At 63.4% G+C, this 24,890-nt stretch overlaps 5 protein-coding genes across 14 annotated transcripts in view; 2 read left to right on the forward strand and 3 right to left on the reverse strand.

The window, feature by feature from the left end:
• Window positions 1–228: 228 nt before the first annotated feature.
• ENTPD2 (ectonucleoside triphosphate diphosphohydrolase 2) lies at window positions 229–12,231 on the forward strand. Its single transcript, XM_076355035.1, has 9 exons — window positions 229–401; window positions 7,077–7,194; window positions 7,726–7,876; window positions 8,541–8,700; window positions 8,792–9,019; window positions 9,438–9,704; window positions 9,909–10,028; window positions 10,322–10,456; window positions 11,059–12,231. The coding sequence occupies exons 1-9, from the start codon at window positions 291–293 to the stop codon at window positions 11,257–11,259; spliced, it is 1,491 nt and encodes a 496-aa protein (XP_076211150.1). The 5' UTR covers window positions 229–290; the 3' UTR covers window positions 11,260–12,231.
• A 1,075-nt stretch (window positions 12,232–13,306) lies between these two features.
• Window positions 13,307–15,187, reverse strand: TMEM141 (transmembrane protein 141). 2 transcript variants are annotated; one of them, XM_076355045.1, is made up of 5 exons: window positions 15,103–15,187; window positions 14,929–14,995; window positions 14,723–14,806; window positions 14,279–14,404; window positions 13,307–13,620 (listed from the first exon to the last, which is right to left on the reverse strand). In XM_076355045.1, the coding sequence occupies exons 1-5, from the start codon at window positions 15,154–15,156 to the stop codon at window positions 13,541–13,543; spliced, it is 411 nt and encodes a 136-aa protein (XP_076211160.1). In that variant the 5' UTR covers window positions 15,157–15,187; the 3' UTR covers window positions 13,307–13,540. The 2 variants fall into 2 exon arrangements, with proteins under 2 accessions (XP_076211160.1, XP_076211158.1); XM_076355043.1 differs by having other exon boundaries at window positions 14,279–14,410.
• Window positions 15,188–15,225: 38 nt separating this feature from the next.
• On the forward strand, window positions 15,226–17,723 carry PAXX (PAXX non-homologous end joining factor). Of its 7 annotated transcripts, none has more exons than XM_076355036.1 (8): window positions 15,226–15,323; window positions 15,406–15,466; window positions 15,582–15,616; window positions 15,688–15,878; window positions 16,454–16,528; window positions 16,625–16,752; window positions 17,029–17,122; window positions 17,257–17,723. In XM_076355036.1, the coding sequence occupies exons 1-8, from the start codon at window positions 15,226–15,228 to the stop codon at window positions 17,319–17,321; spliced, it is 747 nt and encodes a 248-aa protein (XP_076211151.1). In that variant the 3' UTR covers window positions 17,322–17,723. The 7 variants fall into 7 exon arrangements, with proteins under 7 accessions (XP_076211151.1, XP_076211152.1, XP_076211155.1 ...); XM_076355037.1 differs by having other exon boundaries at window positions 16,457–16,528; XM_076355040.1 differs by lacking the exon at window positions 16,625–16,752.
• Window positions 17,724–17,964: 241 nt separating this feature from the next.
• On the reverse strand, window positions 17,965–21,551 carry CLIC3 (chloride intracellular channel 3). Of its 2 annotated transcripts, XM_076355189.1 has the most exons (6): window positions 21,488–21,551; window positions 20,541–20,650; window positions 20,019–20,144; window positions 19,772–19,878; window positions 19,261–19,436; window positions 17,965–18,889 (listed from the first exon to the last, which is right to left on the reverse strand). In XM_076355189.1, the coding sequence occupies exons 1-6, from the start codon at window positions 21,521–21,523 to the stop codon at window positions 18,728–18,730; spliced, it is 717 nt and encodes a 238-aa protein (XP_076211304.1). In that variant the 5' UTR covers window positions 21,524–21,551; the 3' UTR covers window positions 17,965–18,727. The 2 variants fall into 2 exon arrangements, with proteins under 2 accessions (XP_076211304.1, XP_076211305.1); XM_076355190.1 differs by lacking the exon at window positions 20,019–20,144.
• Window positions 21,552–21,975: 424 nt separating this feature from the next.
• ABCA2 (ATP binding cassette subfamily A member 2) overlaps window positions 21,976–24,890 on the reverse strand; it is a 39,581-nt gene continuing 36,666 nt past the window's right edge. For both annotated transcript variants that reach the window (XM_076355738.1, XM_076355737.1), the window contains exon 49: window positions 21,976–24,752. In XM_076355738.1, coding sequence (XP_076211853.1) covers window positions 24,717–24,752 — 36 coding nt within the window. In that variant the 3' untranslated portion in view covers window positions 21,976–24,716. The remainder of the gene's footprint in view (window positions 24,753–24,890) is intronic.

The following is a 24,890-nucleotide window of genomic DNA, read 5'->3' on the forward strand; positions in this document are numbered from 1 at the left end:
TGGGGTGAGTCCCTGGGTCAAGGACCGTGCCCCGGGGGGGCGGGAGATGGGGCTGATCCCGGGGCAGGACGGAGCCGAGCCCGGGGCAGGGGCAGGCGCGGGACCCGCAGCCTGGGGCCGGCCTCCCGCAGCCCGGCGGAGCCCGGTGTCCCGCCCGGGTGGGCCGGGGCGACGGTGACTCAGCCGGGAGAGGCGGGCGAGGAGGGGGAGGAGGAGGCGGGGAAGGAGGAGCAGCAGGAGCCGCCGCAGCCGCCGCGGAGCCGCTCACCTGCCCCCGCTCCGGCCCCGCCATGGCCCGCCGGGTCGCCGTCGTCCTCCTGCTCCTCGCCCTCGGCTGCCTCCTGGGCATCCTCCTGCTCTGCCTCGGCTCCGGGGACACGCGGGGCCCGCCGGGCTTCAAGGTGAGCGGGGCCGGCACCGGAGGCACCGGGCACGGAGGGGAGGGGGACAGTGGGCACCGGGGGGACCTGGGCTACGGGGGACGGGGGGAGCCGCGGTGGGCGACCCAATCTGCGGGATGGTGCGGGAGAGGCTCCGGCATCCAGGGGATCCCCAGCATCACGGGAGGCCACTGGGGCTGGGGGGTCCCCGAGCGGCGGAGCGGGGGCCGCAGGGAGCAGCCCCCGCCGGGCTGCGCAGGGACGGGGCTGACCCTGCCGCCAGACCAGCAGCGAGCCCCCCCGGCTGCGGGGACACCCGGCCGCCCATCCCCGGCCACGCATCACCTCAGACCTGCGCTTTGAGAAAGGAATCTTTTGGACACACTGAAAAATCGTGGTGGCGTGTCTGGATGTGGCCCCCCAGGCCAGAGCAGCCGTGTCAGCGTCTGCCCCCACGGCTCTGTCTGGGGACGGGGCACCTCTGTGCACCCCAGCATTGCCCAGTGTTCCTGAGCTCCAGCTGCATCGCCTGAGCCAGCGCTGCCGGATGAGAAATGCACTTCCCTATGAAAATGAGCTGGGTTTTTTTCTTTTTCATTGTAAATGCAGTTGCTGAAAGAAGTTCCCAACCAATTTTGTTGATGGCCAAGTCCCCCATTTGACTCTTTTGTATCCCAAGTCTTTTGTTTTAAAAAAGTCTTTTTTTTTTCAGTGACAGACTGAGCTATTCCATGGGGAGCAGGCTCTTGTCCTGGAAAATGGTTCAATGAAAACCCCCTTTTTCTCATCCCAAGCAATTTGCTTGGAAACTTTCTGAACCAGCCTGAATGCCAGATGTGTTGCCTTCTCTCCGGGTTTGTCAGATGTAGTGAAGATTAGGTTGAGAAAACGAGCTGGCTTAGCCAAGATGATACTCTCTGCTGTTAGTATAACTACCAATGATTAACTCTTTCCCTGTAACACCTTTTTTTGCCACGCATTGCCACATATTGAGCAGTGCCTGTAGCTGGTTTCAAAACGGATTTTGTCTCTTTCGACATGGGGGAGTTAGACGGATCAGTGCTGAGAGCCCCATGTGCAGCACTTGGGTCAGCCTGGGAAGGCTTTTCTCCTCCTGTTTCCAAGCTGGAGCTTTGCTTTTAAGCCAGATGCATTCCCAGAAATCTAATTTTTGAGCTTTTTTATACTTTTTTTCTTTCCGGGTGGTAGCACCTTCCAGTCTGCAGGCAGCGCTGCAGTTTGGCACTGAGCATCCCCGAAGACTCACATGGGTCCTGGCCCTACTCTGCCTGGGGCTGTGCTGACTGGCCTGGGGACTTGGGGTCTTGCACCGTTCCTGGATGTGCCAAGCGCACATGAGGTCCAGCACGGTGCATGTGGTGAGGCGCTGCCTGCTGGAGCTTGGCACCGGTGTCATGGCGGTGTCTGTTCCCACGGGGCTGCCACCAGGCAGGCACTGAGGGGTTTGCTTTTACAAAGCTCAGGGCTGTTTTGGGGATGCAAAGCTTTGTCTTAGTCTAACTCAGCCCAAAATGTGCAGACATGATTTAGAGGAGGTTGGTCCTGCTGTGGGGGACCCCTGGCACGTCCTCCCCACCCACCTGGGCAAGACATGGTCCTTGCTGGCTCACTCCACATTAGCAGCAGCTGCTGGGTTAGCGCTGTTCACTGCTGAGCTACGGCTCCACGTCTTCCCTTTCCAGCTCCTTTGCTTGGAATATAGCCCTAAAAATACCCCAGATTAGTTATCCTGCTGCCAGAGGGACTGAGCCCGGGAGCGTGGCGTTCCCCTTCCCTTGTGTGTCTGCAGCAGGGCTTACAGCACTGCTGCCTGACAGCTTGGAGCTGTTGCCTTTCTTTTGACAACTCTTTTTTTCCTTCTTTTGGCAAATCTCTTCACTGGCCGTTACAAAGCCTGCTGGGCTCTTCCCCTGCCAGCTGTCCTGGGGGAGCTGCGGCTCCCATGGTGGGAAGGAAACCTGTCGTAACCCACCACAGACCTGGGGGCCCCACAAGTCTCACTGCCTTTGAGGGAGGTGGGATGTTGTGGGGCTGGGCTGAGCCCCCGCTGCACCGTGGGGCCACCCAGAGAGTCTTTGGGGTGGGGGGCTGGAGGCCTGTGCACGGCCACAGGGCACAGTGCCGGACTACAGCGAGTTGGGCAGTTCACAGTGTCCCCCTCCACCTCCTCCCCTGGGGTGAGGGATGTTTCTGGGCAGAGCCATGGACTCACCAGGAGACCTGAGCCCTACTTGTGTCTTTGCTGCCCCATGGCCTTTGGGGACACCCCTGCCCTCGGCATCCCCTTTGCAGGGGCTTCAGGACTGAGCGGCCCTGGCTTGGGCTGGGCTGAACGATGCTGCGGTGGGCAGAGCCTGCGGGGCCACGGATGACCCAGGAGGCAGCGGGGCTGGGGGCGGCACAGGGACACTGTCCCGGTGCGGGGCCATGCCAGGGATCCCCTTGTCCCCCAGCCCTGTGGCATCACCAGGGTCTGGCCAGGGGGTCCTGTTGTTAAAAGAAAATCCATCATCCCTGTGCCACCAGGAGATGCTGGGGTTGGGGACTGTCCCACGGGCTGGGGCCATGGCCACGAACCACGTGTGTGAGGCTCCACCAAGCCCTGGGGTGCCGGCAGCCGAGCATGCTGGGGCAGATGAGAGGGATGACGGGAGCCAGGCGCCGGCACGGGAGCATGCCAGGGCATCCTTGTGTCCCTCCAGCCTTCATTTCCAGCCTGCTCATTGGCAGGCGCAGGACACCTCAGCTGGAAGAGCTGAGGGAAGTGCTTATGCTGCAAATCACTAAGGAGATGGGCTTTCAGCCGAGTTTCTACCTCCCGGGGCTTCCTGTCTGCAGGGCCCCTGCAGACGACCTGCCTGTGCCCCCCCGTGTGGCTGCAAGCCCACAACTCCGCCATGGCTTGAGCCTGCACAGCGGCTCACTCTGCGCTGGGTGATGCAGTGGCTCCAATGCCCAGGCATGGGGGCTGGGGCCATTGCTGGGACAGGGGCTGGTGCCATCACAGCCCTGCTGTGGGTGACCCCATCGCCGATTCCCATGCGGGTGCTGGAGGCATGTGTGTATACCTGGGTCTGGAGGAGGGGATGGGAACTCTCCTTCATCCCTGGGGACCCTCTTGGCCACCCAGGTCTGCCTCAGCCCCTTCGTGCGCACACGTCTGTGCATGTGGCTTCCATCCCTGCTCACTGCCACGAGCGCCACCGGGGAGAACAGCTCCTCCACAGGGACAGGCTGGGGTGCAGAGCCCTGCGCCCACCGGGAGCAGGGCAGAGGGGGCTGTCGTGAGGCCGTGGTGACTCCTCATGCCGGGGCAGCCAGGGAGCGAGCTGTGGCATCGGCAGCTGGCTGGGTGCCGGGCACTCCCTGTGGCTGGCAGCGCCCACCGTGCTGCAGCAGTTCTTGTTGCCGCACGTCATTACCTTGGCAAAGCCCAAGTGCTGCTGCCTTTGCTGCTGGGGCCAGGCCACCGCCGGTCAGGGGGTCCCACAGACTGTCCCTCACCCATGAGTCCTGGGGCTGCTGCCCATCTTTGCCGCCCCTCACCTGGGAGCAATGGGCTCTGCCCGCCCGGACACCGGGATATGAGAAGAGAGACACCCACCCCAACTGGCAGGCGTTGACAGCGAAGGGCACCGGGATGTGCCTGTGTTGGGCAGCTCATTCTGCAATCTGCCCTGGCACTGCCATTGTCACCCAAACATGACACCTCCCCACGGGGCTTGCCCTGGGTGCGGGGTCGGTGCTGCCTCTTGCTGCCAGCTGCCCTGTGCAGGCAGCAGAGCCACAGTTGCAGCCATGTGTGCTCCGCTTCCCTGGGCCTGAGCGGGCAGCGTGGCTGCCCCAGGCATGCGCACACCCACACACGTGCCCACACAGGCGCACACATGCACGCATGCCCTCGCACACTCACACATGCACACCCACCTAAATGCACGTACGCACAGACACACATGCACCCATGTGCACATAAACACGTCGGCACACCTATGTGCATGTACACTCCACCCGTGCACCCCCACGTGCATGCACCCCCACGTGCATGCAACCCCCCCACACACACACCTCCACACCTAAATTTGCACACATGTTCATATGTCCATGCACAACACCCCCCACATGCACACGTGCAGGCACGCACACCAGAGGCACACATACATGCATGCACATCCATGCACATGTGCACCTACATGTGTGCACCCCCACACACGTGCAACCCCCCGCCATGTGTGCAACCCCACGCATGCACCCCCATGCCAGCTCTCCGTGGGGCTGGAAGCAGGGCCCAGCTGAGCCAGCCCTGGCAAAGGCAGGAGGAAATCCCCTGAACCAGGGTTCCCCCCGCCACAGGCGCGTGGGGATTCCCCTGCCCACCATGGATCCAGCCATGTGTCCGAGCTCACGTGGCCACATCCATTCCTGCTGCAGGGTCGGTCTGGCATCCCCAGCACTGCTCCCGCCGGGCTGTCCCCATCCCTGGTGTGTGGCACCGGGCGTCCCCAGTGCTGCAGGTCATCCTCGCTGCCTCCTGCTCCAGCATTTCTTTGCCCCACCCCGTAGGTATCCCCATTGTCCCTCTCCGTGGGCTGCAGCCCCCCCCCATGTCATCCTGGGGCTGGAAACTGCTCCCGGGGTCCCAGCTGTGCTCAGCCTCGGGTTTGGGGGTCACTTGTCAATGCTTTCCCTTTGGGGACAACATTGTCACCCTGCTAATGCTAATGTCACTCCAGGTGATATCTGGGGTGGAGCGGAGGTGGTGTGGTGCCCTGCAAGGACACCGGGGACATCTGCATGGTGGGCTGCAGGGTGTGTGGGCACGTGTGTGGCAGAGATGGGCAGGGGGGGGTCTGCTGGGGTTGGACCCACCCCAGGGACCCCTCGTGGGGATGCCAACACCCACTCGCAAGGGCTGGGACAGTGAAGGGGACATGTTGAGAGGACCATGGGGTGGGAGCCGGTGGTGACATGCCAGCGGGCGTCCCCTGGGACAGGCAGCTTCGCTGGGGCAGACTCAGCATCCTTTATTGCTTGTGCTTGTGCCTGGTGGGTGATTGCCCGTCCGGGGGTGCAGGGGGTGCCCACGGGGCGCCGGGGCAGGCAGGTGAGGCAGAGGGTGCTATGGCGAGGAGGGACTGGGGGGACACTCAGTGCCAGGGGGTGCATGGGCCATGGCACGCTGGGCAGAGGAGGGGGCTGAGCGCCCCCCCGAGGCTGCCCGGGGCACCGACCCCAAGCAGCCAGCCCAGAAATCACCCAAACTGGGGGTCCTGCTCCCCAGCTTTGTGCTTTGGAGCAGCAGCTGAGGCAGGGGGGAGGCTGTCAGAGTCCCCCTCCTCCTCTCTACAGCGTTCAGCATTGCCGGGAGCTGCTCCCCCACACCAGTGCCGTGGCACACCGGCCCCAGTATGGCTGCAGAGGGGGATTCTCTGCTGGCTCGTAGGTTTTGGCCCAGGGCATGTGGCAAGCCGCTCACAGTTAACAGGAGTTGGGGGAGGCTGGGGGGGTCACCAGTTGGAAATGGTTCCCTGGGGGAACGGGGGTACCACTGGTGTGGGGCCATGGGTTCATGTGGGAATGAGGGTTGCTTATAAGCAAGCGTCCCTGCCTGTGCCCTGACACTTTATTTCTGTTGCCTGAGCTGGCCAAAACCCAACCCTGCAGCCACCTGGGCTGGAACCCGCTCTATGGCTGGTGGGGACAGAGACAGGGATGGGGACAAGGGTGGGACCAGGCAAGGCTGGGGTGCCGGGCAGGGAGAGGAGCTGCCTGCTCCAGCCCTGGGGCTCCACCGGATCCGGGCAGGGCAGGCAGCAGACAGAGCCTTTGTACAAGCCAGCTTTAAGCCTTAAGTGGTTTCACTCCAGAGATGCTCAGCTGGGGCAGTGCTGGATCCCGCCTTGCTTCCCCCCCCCCCGCCACCCCCGAGACTTGCAGCCTCCTCTCTGGCAGCGAAGCAGCTCCGGTGGGGGGCACGGAGGGGGCCAGCGCAGGCAGCCCCGAGCCCGCAGGCAGTGGGGGGTGAGGCAGAGGGGTCCGCCCGGGGGGGGGCTGAAGGCAGCATGGGGTGGCCCCTCCCTGGGACCTGGGTAACCTTGTTTGGCAGGAGGGAGCGGGGTTATTTATAGCTGGAGAATGGCCGAGCCATACAAGGGCAGGAGGGACGAGGTGCCTGGCTGCCCTTCTTTGGCAAGCCGCATCCCTGAGGGGCCGCTCCCAGGTGTCCCTCCCCCCCACTGGCCCCAGGGACCAGCTAGCGTGGCTCAGCATGGATGCCCACTGGGCAGGAGCGATGCTACGGGGAGATGGGAGCAAGCAGCCGGGGAAGAGCCTCCTGATCTGTGCTCAAGGAGGCAAGGGGGTCCCCATGCACAAAAAGCCAGAGTCTCTGTGCTGTGCCAAGTGGCGTCCTGGGGCAGCCGGTGTCTCCGGCTGGGGACAGCACCCACTCCCAGCTGCATCCTGGGCAGGGCCCCGTGCAGGCAGGTGTGGGCAAGACCATGCCCATGCTGGGCTGAGTGGTGCTTATCTCTGCCAGATGATGCTCCTGAAGCTGCCAGGGCAGGACCGGCCATGCACAGTGGGTCGTTGAGCCCCAGTGCCTTCCCTCGGGATGGCCTGGGACAGCTGGGGGGGGTCTCCTGCCTCCGGCCTGACCTGCTGCCTCCCCCCCCGCAGTATGGCATCGTGCTGGACGCCGGGTCCTCCCACACGGCCATGTTCGTCTACAAGTGGCCTGCAGACAAGGAGAACGACACCGGGGTGGTCAGCGAGCACAGCATGTGCGATGTGGAGGGTAAGGGCTGTCCCAATCCCCGGGGGCCAGTGGCTGGTGGCAGGGTCTGTCACGTCCCCTGCGGGCAGGGCACCGTGGTGGTGCAAATGCCCCTGCCATGCCCAGCTGCATCCCTGTGTATTCACCAGCACAGTGAGGTGTTATAAGGGGTTCAGCTCTGTTCCCAAAACCTCCCCCATCTCCCCCCAAGGCATGCAGCCATGCATGTCTGTGGTTTATCTTTTCCTGGCATGCATTGAACTGCCAGGAAACAATTCAGCTCCCTGCCTAGACCAGCGAGGAACAAGGGATGGTTTTTCCACTCTTGATTTAAGCAACCTTTCCCAGGCTGTCAGCCAGTGGGGCATGCGGCATGGGCAGGGAGATGTGGCTGGACTATGGATGGCTCCACGCCCACAGAAACCTGCAGCACCTGCCTTTTGAACAGCCTGGGAGGGGCGAAGTTGTGCACCAAGCATCTTCCCACCAAGCATCTTCCCACCGAGCATCATCCCACCACCCACAGGGAGCAATGCTGTTTCCTCTCTGCAGGTCCTGGTATCTCCAGCTACAGTTCCAACCCTCCGGCTGCCGGGACAAGCTTGGTGCACTGCCTGAACCAGGCTCTGAGAGATGTGCCCAAGGAGAAGCATGCGGGCACCCCGCTCTACCTGGGTGCCACAGCTGGCATGCGCCTGCTCAAGTGAGTGCTTGCTCCGGCCGTGCTAGCTGCCTGCCCTCAAATGCTGCCTGGGGGGCCCTGCCATGCCACCCTGCCATCTCGCCACCCATGGCAGGGGTGGAGATAGTGAAGGACAGCTGCAATGTCTCCCCTTTGCCAGGCAAAGCTCCTAACCCTCGCAGCTGCCCAGCTCCATGTCCCTTGCAGAGGTGCGCCTGCCTTTCAGAGCAGGAGATACTCTGCAGGGCACAGCCAGCACATCCCTGGCTGAAAAGGGGCTGGAGTGGGGCCAGCACCAGGATAACCCACCCAGTCTTTTTGGCTAGCCAGGAGGAAAGTCCCCCTGCACCCATTGCCAGCCTGATGGGATGCAGTGAGACTAATTACCCCCCGAAAACCACACAGAGGAGGGAGTTGTGCCCCCCTCGCCCAGCCACGGGGTATGGCTCAGGAGGAGGGAGCACACCTCCATCCCTACCGCCTGCCTCCTTCTCCGGCAGAGACAAGGGGAATTAGCTGGGTTTTTTTGGGAGACATCCCTACAGGTACCCAGGCGAGGACCCACCTGCCTCCCACCCCACGTGCCATAGCAGGGCTGGGACCCAAGGGCTGTGTGGGCAGTGGGGGCTCCGCTGGCGGCACCCCGGCACAGCCCTGCCACTCTGCCTTCTTGCCTGGCCCGCAGCATCGCAAACCCGCAGGCTTCGGATGCTGTCCTCAGCGCCGTGGCAGCCACGCTGAAGTCGTACCCCTTTGATTTCCGGGGGGCAAAGATCCTGTCGGGGGAAGAGGAAGGGGTCTTCGGCTGGGTCACTGCAAACTACCTCCTGGAGAACTTCATTAAGGTGGGCAGGCGCCTGATGGGGATGGCTGTGGTGGCCAGGCTGTCCTGCAGCTCATCACATCCTTATGCCTGCTCTTGTCTTCCTTGCTCAGCGCGGGTGGCTCGGGGAATGGATCCAGCCCCAGAAGAAGACCCTGGGGGCTATGGACTTCGGGGGTGCTTCCACACAGATCACCTTTGAAACCAGGGACACCATCGAAGACCCTAGAAACGAGGTGATGCTGAAGTTGTATGGCCAGGTGTACAAAGTGTACACCCACAGCTTCCTCTGCTACGGAAGGGACCAGGTCCTCAAGAGGCTGCTGTCAAAGCTCCTCCAGGTACCAGCATGTGCTCGACGGGGATGCTGGCTGTCATCACCCCGCGGTTGCCCGCTCACCCTGGTGTTTGTACAGGGGTGTCCCCCAGCCTTGGCTCTAGGACAGCCCCGCAGAGCCGGCTGCACACCTTTCCCAGCCAACTCTTGGGTTTTGCCCCCGACCCTTTTCCATGGTCCCAGGGCTTCCTCCCACCCTCTCCATAATATGTTGCACCCCTCAGCCAGAGCCAAGACGTCCCAAGTCATCTCAAGATGCTTGTGGCAACTGCCAGCTCTGTGTCCCGCTGCCCAAGCTCCTCTGCATCTCCCCGGCAGGGAAATGGAGGCAGGCAGGCAGCAGTGCCAGAGCTGCCATGCAGCACTCGGGGAGTCAGGGCTATGGCATGGCTCATGCATCCCATGTGTCGCTTCTCCGGCAGGCTGAGAGCTACCGAGCAACTGTCCCCCATCCCTGCTGGCCTACAGGCTACCACAAGAGCCTGTCGCTGAGCAGCGTCTATGACAGTCCCTGCACGGAGAAGGAGAGGCCCAGCCTTGCCCTCAACACCACCATCACTGTGGTCGGCACTGGGAACGGGAGCCTCTGCGCTCTGCATGTCAGCAAGCTCTTTGACTTCACCACCTGCTCCTTCTCCCGCTGCTCCTTCGACGGCATTTTCCAGCCAGAGGTTTCAGGAAACTTCATCGTAAGTCCTGGCATGGAGCAGGGTGGTGGCCTGGCTGCTGGGTGGGCAGGTGTCCCCGTCCCCCTGGCATCATGCGGCAGCAAAGCCAGACCCCTGGCTCTGCAAGGGTTGTCGCTTGTGCCCACTACACTGGTCAGAGCGGCTGTTCATGGCGAGAGGGTTTGCTCCCAGCTTGTCCCACAGCTGTCTCCTTTCCTCTGTCAGGCCTTCTCTGCCTTCTTCTACACGGTCGACTTCATCCAGACAGTGATGGGGAGACCCGTGCACTTGCCCAGTGACCTGAAGGATGCTGCCGAGACCATCTGTGCCACCAGCTGGAGCGAGGTGGGCTCCTCAGGCATGGTGGGGAGGAGAGGGCTGCTTTGTGTGGGGCATCACCTGGGCTCTGAGAGCAGCCCTTGGAGGGGGCTGGGTGTCCTGGCACCCATGGAGTAGTGGGAGGGTGAGTGACGGCTCCCACATGGGACCAGGAGAGGCTCAGGTGGGTATGAGCAGCACCTTGGCCAGCCACATGTGACCACCCAGAGCTTCAGGCCACAGAAAAAAAGCCTGGACCCTGCTGGCTTGACCCCGCTGGCTTGACCCCTTTTCTCTGTTCCTCCATGCATCCCACCCAGCTGCTCCAGAAAGCCCCCAAGCTGGAGAAGAGGCTGTTGGATTACTGCGCTGTCAGCACGTTCATTTATTTGCTCACCACCAAAGGCTACAACTTCAACAACCATTCCTTCCCCAACATCGCCTTCCAGAAGAAGGTGGGTAACACCAGAGCACACACCCATCCCATGGTATCTGTTTGGAGTTAGGCCAAAAAGCCCTGCAGGAGAGATGATCCCATGCCAAGGAAGAGCCAAGCAGTGTGAGGAAAGATCTCGGGGAACAGGGACAGGATGGGACTCCCAGTTTTTGGGTGGATCTTCTGGGAGATGGAAAAAAAAAATGAGCTGACTGTAGGGAGGTCATGGAGTCAGGTCCTCCAGTCCTTCCTTGGCCCTCAAGACACCAGCCATCTCAAACAACTCTTTGCTCAGGCATGTTGGGAAATTATCTCAGGGCAGGATCTCACCTTTGCCAAGTGCCCTCACCTGCACGAGCCATGGGGTGGGCAGCAAGATCAGGACTGTCCTGAGCGGATGAGATCCTGCTCCCATCGGATGAGCCCAGCTCAGCACAGGATGGTCACTGCTTCGTCCCTGGGCTGGCTGGTCCCGTGGGTGAGCGAGGGTTCAGGGTACCGTGGACTCCCCCACACCCCTCTCCTCCATTAGGCTGACACTGAGGTGGTCCCTGGAAGGTCTCTTGAGGCCCATGGAGCCGGGTTAGCTGGGATGGTGACCATGCCATGCTGTTTCCACAGGCAGGAGAAACGTCCATTGGCTGGGCCCTGGGCTACATGCTGAACCTCACCAACATGATCCCGGCGGAGAAGCCCTCTTCCCACAAAAGCATGCTGTACAACTACTGGGTCATTCTCATCCTGCTCTTTGTGGTCACCACCCTGACATCTCTGGTGACTGCTGTCTGCCTGCTCCGGCGCAGCAAGTCCAGTGCAATCTAACGGCAGGGACAGGGTGGGCCTTGTCTGCAGGACCCAGCACCATCCTTCCTGCTGGAGTATCCATGGCCTGAACACTTGGGATGCAGCAAGTGCTTGGAGATGTCCTCCTCCAATATCTGATGCTTCCTGTCCCAGAAGGAAAGCTGTCCCTTTTTGCCCTCCCCTTGCTTTCAAGCTGCAGAAAGGGGGGGACAGAAGAGGACCGCCGGCCCTGCAGGAGAATGGCTTAAGGGTTTCTCAGTGCTACTTGGGGATGGACCCTCGAGCAGGCTTGGGATTTGGATGTTCAGACCTAGGGCATCTTTCTGCCACCAGACCTGGGCTGGACTGGGCCAGTAAGTCCAGACAACAGCATGATTTGTTCTCATGTGCATGGGGTGGGTGGGGAGTATTACTTACGCTAGTCCTTATAGCTGACCTCTCTAGCCTGTCCCTGGAGCATCAGCCCTGCCTCCCGGGGAGACCTGTGCATCACCCAGAGCCCGTACCGTCTTTCTGGCCGATGCACAAACCCCACTGACCTTCCTGAGGGCCAGATCTTGGCCTGGACTTCCACCAGCCTCAGCACAGGGGCTTTGGGTAGGGGCTTAGCAACAACCAGACATGGGGAGCAGGCAGCTTCCCAGGTCCCACTTCAGCAACCATACACGGGACCTTCCCCATTCCTGTGGTTCCTAAGCCAGATTCGCCTTTGCCACAGCCAGATCCTCCTCCGCCCACCTGGCAATGGCACAAAAAGCCCCTGTGGTTCCCTGGTGCGTGGCCGTGCCAGCACAGAGGTGATGGGCTCACTGCGGGAGTGGGGCCTTTGCACTGCTTTAGTATTTGAGCCCTGCATCACCCCACACCAGGCAGCTGGGAGGATGCGCCTTCGTTTCCAATTGAGTAAGAACAGGGACATGCAAACATGCAGAAGATTTGGTTTTGTTTGGTTGGTTTTTTTATAATCAGAAATAAATCTTTGTAACCACTCCTATGGCTCTGTGGCTCTCGACCAGCAACAGGCCGATAAAGCCTGGCTGTCCCACAGGGGTAGAGCCACTTATGGGGTCTACTCGGACACAGCCGCAGGTCAGGCTCTGCCTGAAGTTCTCAATCCCTTGCAGCCTCCCCAGTGCTGAGACACCATCATGGCTCTGTATGCTCTACCAGCCTGGAGAACCCTCCAAGATGGACCAAGGTGGGCTCGAAACCTCACTCCAGACTCAGGCCCACCTGGAGGTGGAAGAGTTTCAACCAGCCACAGTTGCAAAGTTGGGGTTTCCCAAGCACTAGAGGTCCAGTCACCCCAAAGGCGTGAGCAGGCAGCGCTCAAGCTGACTGCCCCGTGCATTGACCGTTGCACTCACAGCCACAGCCTCCACACAAGGAAAACACGTAAGGAGCCTCTGCTCCCAGGGGACTGGGTCTGGTACCCAAGCAGGGCAGGAGAGCAGCCCACAGGGCTTGCAATTTGTTTGTACAGTTGCTGGCAGCTCAGAGCCGCCACTGCATGCATCCAGCCGCTGGGCAGCTGTGCCGGGCCAGTCCCGACTCATCAAGCCCATCTGGAAAGAGCCTCCTGCCCCACCACGTTCCTCCGCACACCCCAGGAGAGGAGAGGCTTTAGCGAGAGTTGCGGTTTCTTGCTGCTCTCCTTGCTCTCGCAGGCAGCACAAGCTCCACTCCCTGCTCCGGCCAAGCTCCCAGCATGCTGTGCTTGGCTTAACCCACTCATTCCCCGCAGCCACTTTGCTTTTAGCTGTTCTGCTGGCTGCTCCCCATCTCTGCACAGGCCAAGAGTGATGCCAGTTCAGATGATGTTCTGAGCCCCCAAACCCAGTTTCCTCACCGGACCCTTCGCCTCCTCAGCATAGGAACTCCCTCCCATGGCGAGGCTGCACTCACTTCACAGCCCTGTGCTGTCGGATTGTGGGTGCTGTGGCCTCAGAGGGACCAGCGCTCTCTGCTCCAACATTTACTGCAGGGGCTGCCTCAGGGTGACATTTACCACCTGCACCCCAGCTCTTCCTGTCCCACCACCAGCCTTCGCTTCGTCCACAACATGTGCTTTCAGCTCTTGACTTTTATTGTACCCCCCATGTGCGATGTTCAGAGGCCACCTGGGAGGCAGCAATTCCTACAGTGCTTCCACCACGCTCTCACTGCAGGATCGACCCATCCGAGCTCCCAGGCAGTGCCACAGAGCCCACCAGTCTCGCAGGCAGCACAGGCACAGGCAGGCTGGGCAGGCAGGAAGGGGTGAAGCAGGACACAGGCACGGTGCGCTGTGCTCTGCTGGCTACTCCACAACATCCCCGTACTTGTTCCTCCTCACCAGTGCTGCCGCGCTCTCTCTGTCCTCTGGGCTGGGCAGATTTTCTGCAACAAAAAGAACAAGCTCCCTGGACCCCTGACTATCCTGCCATGTTTGCGAGGGGCAGGCAGAGAACCACAGAGCCCTGGTGAAGCATTTAAAGCCTCTTCAGCTAGTCCCAGCTTTGGGAGCTCAAGGTACCAGTAGGAGAAAGCAGCAGGCAACCGTGGGAACCATCCAGCAGCGGCTGTTCTGGTGCCCCTCCAGCTCTGCCCACTGTACAGAGCAACCAAGGCAAGGAGGGGTTTACTGCCTCCCTCCATCCCCTACCCTCTTCTTCCTCTTCCAGCAAACAAGCCCTTCACATTGGCCCTTGTGATTCCACAGAGCAGGCAGGGTAGCAGGCAGAAGCGAGCGCTCCCACCCCATGCCGCCAGCCCTGCTCAGGTACCTGCAGTGCAGGTGGTGGGCCCAGAGCACAGAGGGACACGGGAGCCATGAGACCAGGCAGGGAGCTCTGGCCACACTAGCACTGCTGCCACCCCAGGTGCCTGCTCCCATCCCTCGGCTGCAGGGTGCCAGTGTGGGACTTATATGGGGATTTTAGCAATGACACAAACAGTCACCAGCTTAATTATGAGGCGGGAACAGCAAATTGTTACAGCAGGGAAGAACCAGGCAGGACAAGCCCAGGGAAAGCAACAGGGAGAGATGTGAACGTACCTGCGGGCTGAGACACCCTACCAGCCATGGCGAGCTCCTGTGGGGACTTGCCTGTCTCCAGGTAAATCCAGAAATCGGAGCATTTCTGCGTCTCAGCTCTGGTTACCATGTAGCTGGCAAGGGACCCTGCGGCTGGAGGGACCAAGATTCTCCTGAGAGTGTTGGCAGCAAGGGCATTTGCTAAGAGCAGCGGTGGGGAAAGCACCTGCCAGCTTCTGAGCTCCTGCAGCTGCCTGCGAGCCGTCCCTGAGCTCCCCGGGGCCGTGGGGAGCGGGGATGTGACAGGAGCCAGGGGAGAAAATCCCCCACACTACGGACAAACAGCCCTTCTGTCTGCAACACGGCCCTGCTCCTGCTGCTACGCCGCCCAGAGCGGATCCCCCAGGCTTGCCCAGGCACGGGCGGGGATGGGCAGGGACTGGCAGGGCCAGGCAGGACACTCACCCCCGGCCAGCAGCAGGCTCCACTGCAGACTGTACGGCAGCTTCTTGTTCACCAGCTTCTGCACGGCGAAGGCGGCTCCGCTGCCTGCCGAAACCCGGGGGCCGGGCGCCGTTACCGGCCGCGGCCCTCACCCGGGCCGCCGCCGCCCCCCCCCCCGCTGCCCGCAGGCCCCGGGGAGCACCGGGGGGAGCCGGGCCAGGCCGTACCTGCCAGGAAGGTGCCGATACCCTTCATGAAGGCGTGGGACTGGCAGGCCGCGTACTGCTGCAGCGCCTGCGGAGACACACTCAGCGCGGGGCGCCGACCCCGGCCCCGGCCCCGGCCCCGGCCCCCGGTGCCCCCGCCCCGGTCCCCCCAGCCGCGGCCCCTGCAGGGCGCACCGGGTGCTTGGCGGCCACGCCATCCTCCACCCGCCGCAGCCCCAGGTTGACCATGGCGGGACTGGCGGCCCGAGTACCGGGGAGGATCCGTAGGCCTCGCCCGCCCCTTCCGGCGCCGCCGCCATGGCGGAGCCGGCCGGGCCCTTCCACCTGCTGCAGGCCGGGCCGGGCCGGTACCTGTGTTACTGCTGCCCCGGTCCCGGCGCCGGCGGCACCGTCTAGTGAGCGCGGGGCCGGGAGCGGGGCCGGGGCCGGGCCGGGGCCGCTCGGCCCCGGCCCAGCCTGAGCCGCTGCCTCCCGCAGTGTGACCGACGCGCTGGAGGTCTGGGCCGGGGAGCTCGGCGCCCGCCCGCCGCTTGGCTGCGTACGTACCGGGGCGGCGGGGAAGGCCCGGGCCCGGGCCGGGGCGGCAGTGGGGCCCGGGCCTGGGCCGGGGGCCGGGGAAGGCCGTTTCGGGACGTGCCCGCTCTCCTCCTCAGCGGTGCCAGCCGGAGGAGCACGGCACGAAGCTCAGGTGGGTGCCGCAGCCGCGGGGACCCGGCGCCTCCGCCGAGGGCCCCCCTCACCCTGGCCTTGCCCGCGCAGGGAGGCCTTGGGGCGGGGGGCCGCCTCGCTGAGCCTGGGCGAGGGGAAAGCCACGCTGCAGCTGCGGGAGGAGGCCCGGTGCTCGGACCTGGATCTCTTCAAGCTGCCCATCGCTGAGGCGAGGAGCCAGCTCCAGGCGCTGGTGTTTGGCATGGCGGGGCGCGTCGAGAGCCTGGAGAGACGCCTGGAAGGTTCGGGGGGGGGGGGGGGGTTGGAAGGGGAAAAGGTGGGAGCTCCCTGCCACCTTCGTGGTATCATCCCCCCCCCCCAAAGGTGGCCCAAGTGATCCAGCTCAGCCAGCAACGGGAGAAGGCTGTGCCTCCCTGGCCTCACCCCGGGTGGTTTCTCCTCACCGGTCCCAGATGGAGTGGCCAGGAGCGCTGGGCAGCAGAGGTGCTGCCTTCTTTTTTCTATTTGGGCTGGCCAGTTCCCAAAGCTGGCCAGGGTCTGCACCTGACCACCTCGGGCAGAAGAGATCCTGCATGGGACCAGAGGATGCAGTGTCATGTCTCTCTGCAGAAACACAACCTTGACCCCACGGCCAGCACCACACCGTCATCTCTGTGCGTGGGAGTCACCTTACAGAGATCTCTGTTTTAGGGGTCTAGGAAGATCCTGGGGCAGTGGCAGCCTGGGTGGGAGTGCTGGGAGGAGAACGTGGCTCAGTTTGGCTGTGGAGGGGAGGGAGCTTCCTGGGGAGGCCTGGAGTGCTGCATGCTGCATTGGGGTGTGTTGTCACAAGCTCTGGCTCTGGTTCCTGTCTCAGCAGCGGTGGAGATGCTGACGTCTTCCTGCAGCCCTGAGAAAAACGCTGTCCGGAGCCAGCAGCTCTTCCTGCCAGGTAGGCAATTGCCAGGGGGTACCTCCCCTGGTCCTGCTGTTTGTTTGCCTTCTCTTTCCCAGGAGGCTGCTGGTCCTGTGTCCGTGTGCTCTCTAGGACACTCTGAGTCACCTCGGCTGTGGCTGCTGTCAGCCGTCCCGCTGTCCTGGTTGCCCTTCCCGGCGCAGGAGGGGCCAGGGCTCAGCGCAGTGGCTCTCGGGGTGTCTGGGATGCACTGTGCTCAGGTCAGATGCTGGGCATCGCCAGGCAGGTTGCTCGCTGGCCTCCAGGAGGAGGTCAAGCTTCACTGCTCTTCCAGACTGGGGGCCGTGGCAGGTCTATGGCTCCCTGCTCCTTTGGGAGAGGAGACCAGGCTTGGCCCTTCCTCACCCACCACGGATGCTGGGCCAGCCAGGCTGGGCTGCTGGAGGCTCACCCTGGGATGGAGGGGCTTGCAGGGCTGCCAAAGCAACTAGCTGACCTTTTGTAATCCCTGTCCTGCCTGTCTCTGACCGAGGCAGACCCCAGCCCCAGGAAAAACAGAGGTGCTGGCTCAGCTTTGCCGGCCAAGAGGAAGATCCCGGGAGAGTCTCTCATTAACCCTGGCTTCAAAAGGTAAGTGCTGCTCTGAGGCCCAGTGCCGGGGCTGGGCGGGCTGGGCTGTGCTGGAGATCCAGTGGACTCTGCTTTGTAGCTGCATGGGGGCAGAGTGTGGGGCTTTGGGCTGTGATGCTCCTTCCATCTCCTAGCAAGAAGGCACCATCTGGAGTGGATTTCGAGGACTCCTGACCTTTGCTGTCCCATCCCCCGATGACAACCCTACTGGAGCCTTGTCAACCACGTGTGTGGCTCGTGGAAGAGGTTTCACTGCACCCTGGGACTGCTGAGCCCCTTGCGCCCAGGGAGGCGGACGGAGCAAGCAGGACCCAGAGGGCTGGAGCCAGCACCTGGCAGGCCTGAGCAAGCAGCAGATCCTCAGCTGGTGCGGTGGCAGGGCCTTTGGGGGGACAGACCGGGCAGGGGTGACAGAAGTGGTGGCTTTTTTCCCTGCAGCTCTTCTCTGCTGACAGGGGCCACCTCTCTACCTCGCTTGCCATGAATTGGCGGGGTTTTTAAAGAACTTTTATGTTGCCATGTAATGAAAAGATTGCCTGTGCTTAACTTATTGCCAGTAAAGGTGGTTTTAGCCAGCCGGTCTCAGGGGACCGGGACAGCAGGGATGTGTCGGTCCATTCTGTCTTTCCCGTGCTCAGGAACACTGTGGCCAATTTCAGCTGAACCTGGAGGGTCAGGGGCTCAGAGGAGTTCACTTTCCTGCTAGCTCTGTGCCAGTGGGCTGGGGGGTGAGTGGTTAGAGCCTCCCCAGCCCTTGATAGGCACTTGGAGAGAACTGGGAGGCCGGTGCGGAGTCCTGCAAGGGAGGAGAGCTGCTGGGGCTGGTCACTCGAGACTCACGCTTGTCTCGCTTGCAAAGCCTTTATTGATTTCTAGGAGCTCTGATACATGGCTTGGACTTGCCCCGCTTCACCCCCATCCCTCTCCCAAATCTGCTGCTAAGAGCTTCCTAACGGCGGGTTCTGGGGGGGATGGTGCCCTCTGCTCCCCTCACCCAGGGCAGTGGGGGCTGGGCCGTGTCCACCACCCGCAGCATCCCCCTGGCTCTGTCCCCAGGGCTCTGCTGTGGCTGTGCTGGTTCCCCTCACCTGGTGCAGCTTCTCGGAGGCATCCTGTGGTGCCCGCTGCCCTGGCACAGCCCTGCCTTGGGTTACTCACCTGGCAGGGGAGGCTGCAGGGATGCCAGCTGCAGTGTGCTGCCCTCTCTGCCCCACAGCCCTCTGCTCTGGGCAGCTTTTCCTCCCCAGCTTCTGCCCTTGCCCTCAGCATCGCCCAGTTTTGGTACAGATGGTGCCCGTGGCTGTGGCCCCCTTGCACCCATCCTGATGCTTGAGGGACTGCAGGGCAGGTTGAGGGGGTCCTGGCCAGGCAGGGAGGGTGGCACAAGAAGCAAGAACACGATTGTGGGATCAGTGCGACGCAGATTGCTGCCGGCACCTCGGGCAGGGGTGCCAGCTGAGGGAATTTGGATGCCAGGGGCACAGCTCATGCTCTCTGCCCTCCCAAGTGCATGCAGGCAGGACTGTGGTGGTCACAGCAGGACCGGGGTGGGCACTGGCCTGCTGCCCGACCCTGGCCCTGCGCCCACCTGGGCGCATGTCCGGCTCACTGCGGCGACCGAACCACGGAGCGATAGGCTTGTACAACCTCCTCGCTGTTGGGGCAGGTGTATTTGAACTCCTTTGTTTCACTGGCGCCATTGAGGTAGCGCCACACGCCCCGCAGGTCCTTGGGGATCCCAAAGCGGCGGTAATGCTGGCACACGACCTGCAGGCAGAAACAGGGTGAGCCCTTGCCCAGCCCTGTGTGCCTGTGGTGTGCCAAGAAGGGCCCCGCGGCCGGGGGGTGGTATTCACAGGCAGGAGCCAGCCAGGAAGGGCGGCAGGGGGCCAGGGGACATCCCTGGCACTGCATGAGGCAAGGGGTGGCACCTGGCAGGGGATGCGGGGGGGAGCGAGATCTGTGGGAAGGCACCATGCTGGGGAGGGGGGTGCCAGGGGGGCACCGGGGTGAAACAGGGGTTGGCAAAGGAGCGGGGGGTTGCTGCAGGCACTGAGGGGGAGGTGAGAGCATGGGGCCGGCAGCATCGGGAAGCCAGGGCAAGGGGAAGGGCATGGCACCGGGATGCCCGCACTCACCTGAACGATGTTGAGCTTGGGCAGCAGGTTGCAGTCGGCTAATGTGAGCTGGTCCCCGTCAAGGAAGCGGCGCTGGGAGGCCCGGAGGTGAGGGTCGTGGGCCAGCTCATACTCCAGGGGGGCACTCAGGTACTCGTCCAGCTTCAGCAGGGCCCGCAGCAGGCTCCGCTGCAGAGCTGCAGGGAGGGCGGCAGCGCCGCTGGGTCAGGGCATGGCCCCGCTGCAGGCACGGGGCCCCGCAGCTCTGCCATGGCCTCCTCCTGCCAGCCCATCTCTGTGCCCAGGCAGCGCCTGCCCACACTTTTCCCACCTTGCCCAGGTTGGCACGTGCCCGTGCCCACCCAAGAGAGCCCTGGCTCTCTGAACTGCATGGGGAAGGGGGGCTGCCTGGAGAGACCCAGCTGTGGCCTGGGGCAGGGGACATCTGGAAAGGCTCAGGGTGACCTGACCAGGCTTCAAGGTGGTGGCACCTGAGAGGTTGCATGCGGTGTCCCCCCACCCAGCTCCTCACCCTCGTCCTGGGCAGGCACCGGGTTCTTGATGAAGGTGGAGAACTTGTGGAAGATGTCGTTCCCGGCCAGGCTCGACTCCCTGTACCGCGGGACCAGGCTGGGGAACCTGCAGGGATGTGGGCACAGCTGAGGAAGGAGGCAGGGGCCGGCAGGCTCATGTGCTGTCTGCCCGCCTGCCCCCCCCCTCAGCCTGTCCTGCCCCTCTTTGGCCCCTTGCCCTGTCTCGAGGCAGCACTGGCCACTGACATGGGGGGGCCCAGCTTGTCCTCCAGGAAGTCCTCGATGGTGACGGTGTCAGTCTTGGGCTCGCCATTGTAGAGCAAAACGGGCAGCTGGGCACCCGGCGCAAAGTCCTTCAGCACGTCCAGCGCCCTGTGGGAGGCAGGGACAGATGCTGATGCCCAGCAGTGCCCAGGGCTCTTGCAAGGCACCGCACACGTGTTTGTGTTTGTATGCACGTGTCCTGGGCAAAAGGATGAGGTGGTGCCCCCAGGCTGCTCCTTCCTCAGTGTGTGCCCATGGCAGCTCTGCCCTGGAAAATGCCCACCAACCTCCCTCAGGCAGTGGTGGGCAGCTGGGGGGGTACAACAGGGTCTGTGAATCCCACAGTGCCCACCCTTCACGCCCCTTCCCAAGGTGTTGGGGACCTACCACCCCCCCATCAGTGTGCCAGGGCAAGGCTGTCCCACACCGCCCATGGCCCTGACCCCATGGCTGGCAACCCCCATGGCTGGCAACCCCCATGGTGAATGGGGGGGCACGACTCACCTCTTCACATCCACGGTGGTAAGGGTGAAGGGCACCCCTTTGAGCAGCAGCACCATGAAGAGCCGCTGGCAGAAGGGGCAGTGGCCCACGCTCTCCCCGTCCTCACTTGCCTGTGGGCAGAGAGGGAGAGGTCAGCTGCCCCTTTGCCCTGGCACGGCTGCAGCGGGGGCAGGACTGGCCGGGCAGCCCCGGTAGGTGCAGGGTAAGGGTGGTAGGGCACATACCACCCCCGCCCCACCCAAGCCCAGGCTGGCAAGCAGCACTGGCAGCCTGTGGCACCTGCTATGCCTGGCAGGGCACCAGCCCCTGGCCCCTGCCTGCTCCTGGGGTGTCCACGCTCCACCCCAGAGTAGCCTGCGTGGCACGGCGGGTGCTGGCCCTAGCACCCCCAGGGGACCAAGGGGCCCCAGGCTGCCCCAGTCCTGCAGTGCTGAGGGGGCCGGGGCTTGGGGGCAGCGACAGCAGTGGCACTGGGGGTGGCTGTGGCAGGGGACAGCCCAGCACGGCAGGAACTGTGCCGGAATAAGGCAATGGCAATGCTGGTGGCCCCGTCACCCCCAGGCGCGATCCCAGGCAGGTGTTGTCCTGCCCTGTGCAGCCGGACAAACTGCCCTGGCTGGGTGGTGGCTGGGAAGGGCCCGGCAGGTGCAGGCAGCCAGATGCTGAGGTGGCCGGGCCCTGGTTTTGGGGGGGCACCCCAGTCCAATATCCCATGCTGAGCACCCGCAGCCCCCCCCCCCCATGCCCGTGGGGCAGGCAGCAGCATGCTGTGCCCTGGAGAAGAGCCCTGAGCTGCCCACTGCCTACCTGCTGCCTGCCTAGGGCCCCACATCAGGGCACTGCAGTGAGCAGGGGTGGCCGGGCCACCCCAGCCCAGCAATGCCAGGGATGGCTGCCAGAGGTGCCCACCAACCTGGGGCACCCCAGGCCCCCATGACCCCCCTCACCTTGACGAAGAGCTGGATTTGGGGTTTCTCGGCCATGCTGGGTGGCGGCTGCTGGCTGAGTGGTGGCTGTGCCGTGAGTGCCCCTGCCGGAGCCGTGGCCCCTCCCAGCCCACATTCCTCCCCAGGGTGCACCCGCTCCCACCCACGCCTGGTCCCACGGTGCAGCCAGGGACACCCTGCCGTGGGGCCCCCGCCACTGCTGCTGCCACCAGCCTGAGTCCAGCAAGGGTGGCTCGCAGCATTGCCAGCTGCAGTGGCTTCTGCCTGGGCGCCCTGCCTGCGCTGCCTGTGCCCTGCAGGGCTTTGCACGCCCCTGCCAGCCCCACCACTCTGGAAGCTGCCAAGCGCTGGGTACAGTCCTGTGTTGTGCCCAGCTCCCTTTGCCCATAGCAGGCTCCTGCACCCCCACCCTGGGGCACCGTGAACCCCCCTCCTTGGCCCTCGCCCAGCCCTGGCACTCCTGCCCACCAGCAACCACGCAGCCTTGCTGACTCCAGTTATTATTTTTTATTTAAAATGATCATTATTTTCACATTTCATCTTTTTTTGTTTCTTTTGCTTGCAATATACAGGCTCCTCCAAGGCGTCCCCACCCCTCAGGGTGCCCCGTGCCCCGTGTGGCACTGGTGCTGTGCCCGCAGCTGGTGGCCAAGGACGTGCAGAAGGAGGTGAGGTGGGAAGCGGGGCCAAACTCAACAAAGCGAATAGTGTTAAGGCAGTGGCCTCCCCTGCCCTGGGGCAATGCCCTCCCGCTCCCATCCCGCTGCCGTGCTCAGGGTGCCCCCAGCAGGGTTTGTGCCTGGGCAGCCCTGAGCCCGGGGCAGGGAGGCCACCGCAGCCACCCAGGCTGTGCGGGCACACCGTGCTGGGGGCACAAAAGCATCTCCACTGACCATTGAAAGCCACAGGGCATGGGGACAGTGGCACAGCAGCGGATAGGGGCAGCTCTGCAGATGGGAGGACCAGGGGGCAGGGGTGTGCCTCTGTGCCTGGGGTGTCAGTGCCCTCCCAGAGCCCTGAGCGACAGGGCAGTGGGGCAGGCACGGGGTGAGGATGAAGCCCTGGCCAGAGCACAGAGCACGGCACTGTGCCCACCCCGGGGTGCCCTGAGGGTGCCACCACCGAGATCACAGCTGGGGACCCAAAGGTGACACCGTCCCCTCTCTCCCTGGTGGCAAAGGGCTAACCCCGAGCTGGCTTGTCCCCCAGCGTCCACCTGGGAAGGCAGAGCATGCCCAGCAAGGGAGCAGGGGGCACCCCAGGTGGGGGCTGCCCACCTGTGCCATCCACCCCCATCCCAGGACCAGACAGTTTCCAGTATGCCGTTAAAAAAAATATGGTCTGAAAAATCAGAAAATAGAGCTTATCTCCCCCCCAATTTTTCCCCTATTGAAAATACTGTATATTGTATCACAATCTATAGCAGATGGCATACAGGACTGGTGAGACCAGGGGGCGTGGGGACAGCAGAGGGTCAGCTGCCACCTGGGTCTGTCCCTGCTCCTGTGCCCGAGTGGGGCCAGGGCTGGCCCCAATCTGCCTCCCCACACAGTGTGCTGCCCCATGGCAGCGAGCTGGGGCGCCCGGTGCTGCCCACTCGCTGGCAGGCAGGAGCCAGCCCAGAGCCTCCAGCTGATCCCATGCCAGGGAGGCAGAAAGGGCAGTGGGGCACACACGGGCAGCTCGGCCCTAGGTGCTCCCCGGGAAGGAGGGAGGACTGTGCACGGCCACCCCGGGGTGCTGCAAAAGCCTGGGGCACCCAGGGGTGGGTGGTCAGGGCAGCATCATGGGCACTACTGTCACCCTGCCCCTGGGCACGGCTGTGGGTTGCTGTAAAGCTGCAGGCTGGGGAGTGCTGCCAGGCTGTGGGTGCTGGGCATGGCCCCCGTGGATGACAAGGTGGCAGGACCCTCTGCAGAAAGGAGGGGCACTGCTGGCCGAGGGGCTGCCCACTGCCAGCCCTGATGATGCTGCCAGCCCTGATGATGCTGCCAGCCCCAATGACACTGCTGACCCCACTGCTGCAGTCAATCCTTCCTTCCTCACCACCCTGGGCACCACTGCCAGGCTGCGCTGGCGCCCAGCTGGGTTGTCTTCTCCTTGTACCTCAAGGCCACCCCACTCCAGCTTCAAAAGCCATCCTGGGGTACAGCAACTCCTGTCCCACTACGACCAGTGACCCAGCAATAAGAAACCAGTGCAGGTGGCTCCTGTACAGGGCCGGACGCTGAGCAATGAGTGCCACGGCAAGGGGCAAAAGGAGGGGGACACAGGGGAAAGGTGGCACAGCCGCAGTGATGCCCTGTGGTGGGGGAAGCGGGTGGTGAGGGCAGGCAGGAGGCAGGGTGAGGGGCTCTAGGAAGAGGGACGTGGTTGGGGGCAGAGGGGAGAAACAGCTGGTGCCAGCATGTGAAATACCCTGTGAAATACCCCCCTGCCCCACCACGTGCCCCTCTGCAGGGACACCGCTGCCTGGCCCCAGGGATGGTGCCGAGTGCCCAGTGCACATGTGACAAGGCTGGGCAGGGCCAGGGCAGCCGGACCCCTTGGCTGGCAGCAGCACGGGTGGGCAGGACGCACCAGCGGGGCTGAGGTCCCCGTCTGGGGCAGGCTGGAGGTCACCGGTGACATCCTGTTGTTGACAGAAATCAATCGTGGGTGAAGCACCAGATCTCCTGCTGCCGCAGCACCGGACCCCGAGCCCCCCGACAGTGCCGAGGGCAAGCGCCAAGCCAGGGGTGATGGAAACAAGGTGAAAGCAGCCGTCCTTCCTCCGGCCTTGCCAAGGCCAGGCCTGGGGTGGTGCCAGTGCCGGGGGGGCGTCCCCGCGGCTGGGGGTCCCTGGGGTGGGTGCAACATGGTGTCCAACCAAAGGCACCGCTCACAGGCCTCATCCCCGCTACAAAGCATGCGGGGCCAGCAGCACTGGCGCCAAGCCGCGTCCTTCTCTTCGCAGTCTCTGTCCATTGGCACGCACTGGCTGGGCAAGCCAGCCGAGGACAGTGGCCCCCAGCACCACGCAGTGACACTGCCATGGAGCTGAAGGGGACAAAGGCCACCCGGCGGGCAGTGGCTCATGGGGTCCATCCAGGCCGGTGCCACACCCGCCACGTCCTCCCTGGCATGCGCCTCCGGCCATGGCAGCTCTGCTCAATGGGGCAAAGGGAGGGGGGAGGCCAAAAGGGTTCGGTGGCTTCACAGCCGGGAGACGTGGCTGCCCCCTGGGGTCTCAGCACAGCGTGTCCGTGTTGAACGAGAGCTGAGCCTGTGGGCACAGAGACAGGCAGGGCTCAGGGGCTGGGCAGGGGCTGCCTGCTCTGCCCAGCACACCCAGTGCTGCTGGAGCCAGGATCTGGCCTGGGGTGGGGAGCAGCCACCCCTCCCAGAGAGCCCTCTCTGGTCC

This window comes from Aptenodytes patagonicus, chromosome 18 (assembly GCF_965638725.1).
Source record: "Aptenodytes patagonicus chromosome 18, bAptPat1.pri.cur, whole genome shotgun sequence".
NCBI lineage: Eukaryota > Metazoa > Chordata > Aves > Sphenisciformes > Spheniscidae > Aptenodytes > Aptenodytes patagonicus.

What these genes read in the sequence shown, in the direction of transcription:
- ENTPD2 (XM_076355035.1), top strand. Translation starts at nt 291, where the DNA reads ATGGCCCGCCGGGTCGCCGTCGTCCTCCTGCTCCTCGCCCTCGGCTGC. An exon ending in TCCTGGAGAACTTCATTAAG is followed by an intron (nt 8,701 to 8,791) that starts GTGGGCAGGCGC and finishes TTCCTTGCTCAG; the next exon opens with CGCGGGTGGCTCGGGGAATG. An exon ending in ACATCGCCTTCCAGAAGAAG is followed by an intron (nt 10,457 to 11,058) that starts GTGGGTAACACC and finishes CTGTTTCCACAG; the next exon opens with GCAGGAGAAACGTCCATTGG.
- TMEM141 (XM_076355043.1), bottom strand. Translation starts at nt 15,156, where the DNA reads ATGGTCAACCTGGGGCTGCGGCGGGTGGAGGATGGCGTGGCCGCCAAG. An exon ending in GCGTGGCCGCCAAGCACCCG is followed by an intron (nt 14,996 to 15,102) that starts GTGCGCCCTGCA and finishes GTGTCTCCGCAG; the next exon opens with GCGCTGCAGCAGTACGCGGC. An exon ending in TAGGGTGTCTCAGCCCGCAG is followed by an intron (nt 13,621 to 14,278) that starts GTACGTTCACAT and finishes TTTTTGTTGCAG; the next exon opens with AAAATCTGCCCAGCCCAGAG.
- PAXX (XM_076355036.1), top strand. Translation starts at nt 15,226, where the DNA reads ATGGCGGAGCCGGCCGGGCCCTTCCACCTGCTGCAGGCCGGGCCGGGC. An exon ending in GAGCACGGCACGAAGCTCAG is followed by an intron (nt 15,617 to 15,687) that starts GTGGGTGCCGCA and finishes TTGCCCGCGCAG; the next exon opens with GGAGGCCTTGGGGCGGGGGG. An exon ending in CTGGGATGCACTGTGCTCAG is followed by an intron (nt 16,753 to 17,028) that starts GTCAGATGCTGG and finishes TGACCGAGGCAG; the next exon opens with ACCCCAGCCCCAGGAAAAAC.
- CLIC3 (XM_076355189.1), bottom strand. Translation starts at nt 21,523, where the DNA reads ATGGCCGAGAAACCCCAAATCCAGCTCTTCGTCAAG. An exon ending in GACAAGCTGGGCCCCCCCAT is followed by an intron (nt 19,879 to 20,018) that starts GTCAGTGGCCAG and finishes ACATCCCTGCAG; the next exon opens with GTTCCCCAGCCTGGTCCCGC. An exon ending in GGTGCCTGCCCAGGACGAGG is followed by an intron (nt 19,437 to 19,771) that starts GTGAGGAGCTGG and finishes CCCTCCCTGCAG; the next exon opens with CTCTGCAGCGGAGCCTGCTG.